The sequence below is a fragment of the Anneissia japonica genome, unplaced genomic scaffold, assembly GCF_011630105.1.
Source record: "Anneissia japonica isolate Jap-2015-1 unplaced genomic scaffold, ASM1163010v1 scaffold287925_len434832_cov202, whole genome shotgun sequence".
In the NCBI taxonomy this organism is placed as follows: domain Eukaryota; kingdom Metazoa; phylum Echinodermata; class Crinoidea; order Comatulida; family Comatulidae; genus Anneissia; species Anneissia japonica.
The window spans coordinates 371727-378967 of NW_022701900.1; the positions used below are offsets into that span (position 1 = coordinate 371727).

The 7241-nt window shown below is 34.0% G+C and overlaps 1 protein-coding gene across 1 annotated transcript in view; it reads left to right on the top strand.

Moving 5' to 3' along the window:
• Positions 1–7241, top strand: part of LOC117103753 (neurogenic locus notch homolog protein 2-like) — a gene marked incomplete at its 3' end in the record, with an annotated part of 81546 nt that overhangs the window by 19542 nt on the left and 54763 nt on the right. The window contains 7 exon segments of the mRNA XM_033244363.1: positions 1329–1445; positions 2200–2322; positions 4717–4848; positions 5170–5292; positions 5804–5926; positions 6175–6297; positions 7096–7218. Coding sequence (XP_033100254.1) covers positions 1329–1445; positions 2200–2322; positions 4717–4848; positions 5170–5292; positions 5804–5926; positions 6175–6297; positions 7096–7218 — 864 coding nt within the window.

A 7241-nucleotide genomic window follows, 5' to 3' on the forward strand; every position in this document is an offset into this window, starting at 1 on the left:
TGGAATATAGGCCTAATAATGTATTGCCTGTCCTGTGTCTTTGATTTTTTTTTCTCTAAGGAATAGGCCTAAAAATGAGATAAAATCACATTTAAGAGGGGGAAAAGTTGAATTTTGGAGAAATTAAAGGTCATTAAAGGAAATCGCAATCTTGTCAAATTTAACCCTTAAGCATGGTATTTCTTTTTTTGTTTACTTCCATGGGATTCTAATCAATGTCAAAACATTCACCCTTATTTTTGAGTCGTTACTCTATGCATGCTACATGCATCCAATAGAAAGCTCAATATTTAAAAAAGAAATTTGGTCATCAGCATTGCATCATGAAATAACATTGGGAACATAATTCAACTATTATAGTTTTAATTACATAACTGCTGATTGATATTATAAATGAATTTTGCATTGAAAATTATTGCTATAAATTCTAATTCTACTGTAACTTATTCTTGGTTTAATAGAAACAAACAAATTTATGTTTTAATTATCGTCCAGACATTTCATGTCAAGTGGCTCCTTACCTTTAGCTGCTGGTACAGCTGCGACGTGCCCGGGGTCACAAGGAGTTTTGCGTTATTACTATGCTGGCAGTACAAGTGGTTGTACTCCATTTGCTTATTATTGTGGTGAAAATGCCAACAACTTTGTGACCATAACCGATTGTCAAACAGCATGTGGAGGTAAATAAAAAAATAATTAGGGCCGAAACCCCCCTTTATGTTTCAAAAGCACATCTAACACAAAATCTAAAAAATTAAGGTAAGATTTGCTTCGTACACACAATGTAGCGTTATTACATGTAAGGGTAATGCCAACAACTTAGAAACCCAAGTAGAATGTCAAACAACACATGGCGGTAAATAACAAGTAATCAGGGCCAACCTTAATATTACGTACAGATGGTTGTACCTTATTTTCTAATTATTGTGATGGCAATGCCAATAACTTTGATACCCAAGCAGACTGTCAAACAGCATGTGCCATTCATTAGTAGTTTATTTTAGAGCAAAAAAAAAAACCCAGCTTTGTGTTGCCCAAGCCCAACTGACCCATTTAAAAATCACTATCGCTATTTTTGTATTGACATATTGTCTTTTAAACCAAAGAGCCTAAAATATTGTATTTGGTTCAATATTTAATTTTCCTTGATATATAGAGTTAGTGTGTTAATGTAAGTAAGGTGGTGTTGGTTGTTGGATGGGTGGTTCCTTTGATGAAACGATATAATAGATGCAAGTTTATGAGTGGTATTAGAAATATCTGTTTGTGATTGTTTCAGTGAAAAAATATTTGCATATTTTATTATATACTGTAATTTAATTTTTCAGTAACAGTAAGTCCATGTTCAACAAATCCTTGTCAGAATGGAGGTGCATGCACTGTTGTAGGTTCAAGTTACACGTGTACATGTTCAGGGTGTTTTACTGGAATCAACTGTCAAACAGGTGTGTACAAGTTGTTTACGTTGCTAATCATTGATTGCCTAATATCTTTATTTAAATTTAAATAAATATTCAATTACAAAGGGGTTAAATTCAGATACAGTATAAATATTGCTCTTAGTTTTACGTTTGGAATATTAAGTTGATTTTTTTTTTCTTATAATTCTGCTGGTAAATTGGTTTTTGTTTTTAATGTCCAGCATGTACTGACCAACTTACATTAGTCTTGGTAATTGACCAACACATGATGTGATTTGTACTGTAGTTCATTCAGCTTTACTATCATTATTTCTTTGTGCCGATTGGTTTATATAAAATATACTCCAAATAAGGTAGGCCTACACAAAAGTCAAATGCAGGACTGCCTGCTTATTACTAACTGGCAATGAATGGTACTTTATATACGACCAACAATTAATGTGACGAATGTTTGTTATAGAGTGTGGTAATATGTTATTCATCAATATCACCTTATCCACTTATATTCTTTATTCTGTACTGCTTTAATTCTTAGTATAACAGAATATCATTGGTGATTTTTGCTTTGCCCTTTGGGTTTATTTCTCTGTACCTACATCTATCATGGAAACCATTGTGTCAAAAAATGTCTAGTAATTGTTTAGTAATGTATCATTTTTTTAAATTAAATTGTTTTTCAAATTCTCTTTCAATATAACAGTTAAACTGCAGTTGATACAATATCTTCCTTGACAATCTTAGTGTGATCATTGTGTGTGTGTTCATTTATTGATTCTAGCTCAAAATATTTGTGATAACCATCTCTGCCAGAATGGAGGTGCTTGTAGTGCTGCTCCTAATTCCTGTAATTCTTATACTTGTATCTGTCCACCATGCTTCTCTGGTGCTCTCTGTCAAACAGGTAAAAACAACTAAATGTTAATAATAACTCTAGTCCTCCTGAAGGTACTGACGGACTGAAGAACTTGAGTTCTATTTCTGGCTGTTGATCTGCTGAGAGATACAATACGATACAATTTATAACATCAAAAAAACACATCAACATAAATATTTTTTGCAATGTCCAGCTCAAGATGTTACAGGGTTCGTACGCGTCCTTAAATTCCTTGAATGTCCTGGAAAAACAAATGAGCATTCTCCAGTACTGGAAAGTCCTGGATATTTAAGATTGTCCTTGAATATCCTGGAAATTTGATCATTTACCATTAATTGCAGTACTACAAATTGCCTAGTAACAGTAAATTGGATGAGAAACGTTCCCACAAGTAGGTTCCCACAATACTCTTGAGAGAATCAGGTCAAGTCTTTGTACGCCGCCAATTCAGGAATGTTATCAATGACAGAAAGAATGTCTTTGCTGAAAATTGCCGACCGGCTGGTTCAGACAACAGTCAGTAATGCACTTTTTAAGAGGAAAATGATATACACAGTTGAATATTTAATGTCCAATGGAGTTGTTCGCCTATGTTTTAGTAAAGGCGCTGTTTTTTTTTAAATCTTGTATATTAATTATGTTTGCATTTAATTTTAATTCAGACATTGATAATCATAATCCATAATCGTTAAATTTCTTGACATCTGCTATGGTGTTATTTGCTTTCTGTCGTGTGTTATAAAAAGTACTAAAATACTAAACTTTCTAACAGTTGAACAGGTCTTGTCGCACATGCTCAGCCCTGTGAATTCACTTTGGGTAATTCATCAGTCTCCAGACGTGCACATTTGTTCAGCACGAATGGCCATGTTTTAGCCCTATGCAGCGCAAGGCAGTTAAATAACAATTAAAGTAACCATGGGAACGTGTACTTCTGCACTTATTTTCTTAGTGAATTGTGTTTAAAGGGCGTTTACTGTTAGAAGTTCTTGAATTTAGGGCAAGATATTTCGTTAATTATGTTTTTGATGGTTACAAAATCATTAAAAAAAAAACAATGCTGGTCTGCAGCAGATCAGTGCCGGTAGGATGGTGCCGTACGTTAACATTTTGCTGTAGAGTAGATTATAAAAGTTGTAGGCCTACAACTAAGGCCTAATAATAATAGACCTAAATATTAATAATAATGTTATGCTAATAGTAACGAATAATAATAAATAATACAGTATAGTATAATGATGTGTTGATAATAGAGCATAACCATTAAATTAATTAATAATATAGTACATCATTCGTTTATACAACATTTATAAACACCTAAATATATGCAGTATATGAAATGAGATGCATTAACGTCTCCGCAACGTAACCTATCGAAGGCTATATTGTTTTAATGTATATACATTTCAACTTCGCCACAGCTGTTCGCTGAACAACAACCCTAGACAGGCGGAAACCCACCTTGTGGCGCCAAAAAAGAACCGAGTTATTTGAGCGCGCTGGTACCACAAAAGACACTATCACGTTTTAAGCAAAGACCATTGTTGTACGCGCACATTTATGTTGCCAAGGGGAGAATTCTACTTCACTGTAGGCGATCACCCCTGCCTTACTTTACCGGTACTTTCCCATACTCGTGGGAATTTCTTTGCTTACAATCAAATATTACACGTGTGAGAAAAACTTAATTTCCCACGACCGTGAGAAAAAGAGACATGTCCATCGCCTCCGAATTAGAGTTTGATAAAACTTAATATACACTCAACTAACATTCATTTAAAAGTAGTACAGCATATATGTTTTATAATCAGTTGTAAAATCTCCGATATTTTAATGTTAAGCTATATATTGTGTCCTTGAATGTTGGAAAATTTGACCTGAATGTCCTGGAATTGTACTGGAAATTTGCTTGTTAAATATGTACAGTAGAGGTCACCTTCGTCAGAGTGCTTGTAATGCATTGCTGGTTCCTGTACTCTTTTCTAAACTAAGTATTATACATTGTAGAATGATTTTCTTTTATTTTTATGTCATGTTAACTGTAATTGTATTGTTTAAGTGATTGATTGTATTCGCTCTGGGGTCGGCTTGCTTGTATATATGTCACTTATTACTATTATTATTATGTACACCTGTACCAACATGTTACACCTGTTATTTCTGTTGTTGCTGGTTCCTGCACTCTATACACCTGTTCCTGTCCAGCTTGTTACACTGGTACATCCTGTGAAACAGGTACACCTCTGTCAATCAACGTTTGGATTTTTTTGGAAGGGGTGGAATTCATCTCTAGTGCACAGAGAACTGTGTACCAATTGTGTAATACTTTGTAATAACAATAACAGAAAAGATGATAATGTACATGTGATAAATAAATTACAATTTAAAGTGAATATGGTATTAATTTCTTTTTTTTACCAGCAACCAATCCATGCAGCGACAACTTGTGTCAGAATGGAGCGGCTTGTGTCGGTATCACCAACGTTCCTAACCAATGTAATCTTTACACATGTACATGCCCAGCTTGCTTTAGTGGAACATACTGTGAAACAGGTAATAATTCAGTGGCTCTGGAGGCCCCTGGCTAAAGATATTTCATTCCCTACTACTCTTGAGGCTGGGTTTCAAGTAAGGCCCTATTTAGAAATTTTAATATTTTTTATATTGTAGATTTAATAGATTGTTCATACTCTCCATTTTCCCAACAGAATGTAATGTGAGTGAACTAAACCAAATTAATTGTACATTAAAAGACACATCATGTTAAACCAATTAAAGATGTATCTTCGTAGTAATGGTTAATGGTTTAAATTTTTTGTGCAGGGGCAGTTTTAAGTAGGATAATTTTATTGTCTATAAAATGTTTGTTTTTAGCTCAAAATGCTTGTGCTAATACCCTCTGTCAGAATGGAGCAGCTTGTAATGCTGTTGCTGGTTCCTGTACTGATTATACCTGTACCTGTCCAGCTTGCTTCACTGGAACATTCTGTCAAACAGGTAGATCAATTCCTTATATTTGTCAAATAAGGTTTGGATTTTTGAGGAAGGGATGAACAAAGAGAAGTGGCAGTTTGAAAGCATTATCATGAAAAAATATAATTCAAGTACTATTATCTTCGGGCTCCATTTTGAAATTTTAATATTTTTTATATTGTATGGGTAATAGATATTTTTTACTTTGCATTTTCCTAAAAGAAGGCACATATTAAACATGTTAAAGGTGTATCCTCATAGAAATGGTTAATGGTTTTACATTTTTTGTGGAGGGCCAACCGTAGATAAGATAATGTTATTTTATTGTTTATAAACTGTTTGTTTTTACCTAAAAATTCTTATGATAACAGCCTCTATCAGAATGCAGCTGCTTGTATGTTTGGGTTTTTCAGGAAGTATTGGACAAAGAGAAGGTTTGGCAGTGACAGTTTGAAAGCATTATAGAGAAACAACTACATATTATTACTATATTGATATTGTCTGAAGGTGTTAACTTTTTTTTTCTTTTCCACAGGTGTTAATGCTTGTGGTAATCATCTCTGCCAGAATGGAGCAGCTTGTAATGCTGTTGCTGGTTCCTGCACTGATTATACTTGTACCTGTACGGGTTGCTTCACTGGAACATTTTGTACAACAGGTAGTAGAGCAATTTTTTATCCACTTTTAATTGGTGAGAATTTTTAGATTTGGTTCGGTTTTGGTGTGAAACCCACTACCAAGGATAACTCAACGAAAGTTTTATTTCTCATGGGCCTATCTGGTGGTGAATTTAGCAGTGCACAGGGAGACAATGCGGTGTTAGATGGTTGAAAGCATTAGTATGAATAATTGATTTAACTATATATTATTTACTATATTTATTTGAACTTTTTTTCTTCTTCATAGCTGTTAATGCTTGTGCTAATAACCTCTGCCAGAATGGAGGAGCATGTACTGCTGTTGCTGGTTCCTGCACTGATTATACCTGTACCTGTACAGGTTGCTTCACTGGAACATTTTGTACAACAGGTAGTAGAGCAATTTTTTATCCAGTCAGCCGTAGAACTTTCTTCTCCCCTAAGGCCTTCGTGTCTGAGCTACCAGGTTTCTCTCATCTCCCCAACTTGTATAAATGGGTACCTAGTAGGAGGTGAATGATTTGAAATGACATTAGTAGTGCTGATTACACGCATAACTAGGAATGCTTCCTAAATAAAATAATTGTTAAAATAATAATAATAACAACAATATGTCTTTCTTATATGGCGCTTCATGCCTTTACAAGGCCTCTAAGCGCTTCACATTACTCTCCTGGTCATTGGATCAAACACATATGGAACACATTGAAACACCAAAATTAAATTAGTAAATGAAATTATATTTTCATTCCATAAAAGACACATATTAAACGTATTAAAGATGCATCCTCGTAATAACATTCAAAAGTGAATTAAAAAATTAATTGCTCAATTAAAAAAAAATCAAATAACTTATTTAATCATAGTAAAGATTGAAACAATTCAGACATTTCACTACTAAAATGCCTTAACTATAACCATGCTAGACAAGGGTGTATGCAAAATAGTATTGTATTCTGTCTACTTTTAATTGGTGAGAATTTTTAGATTTGGTTCGGTTTTGGTGTGAAACCCACTACCAAGGATAACTCAACGAAAGTTTTATTTTTTCATGGGCCTATCTGGTGGTGAATTTAGCAGTGCACAGGGAGACAATGCGGTGTTAGATGGTTGAAAGCATTAGTATGAATAATTGATTTAACTATATATTATTTACTATATTTATTTGAACTTTTTTTCTTCTTCATAGCTGTTAATGCTTGTGCTAATAACCTCTGCCAGAATGGAGGAGCATGTACTGCTGTTGCTGGTTCCTGCACTGATTATACCTGTACCTGTACAGGTTGCTTCACTGGAACATTTTGTACAACAGGTAGTAGAGCAATTTTTTATCCA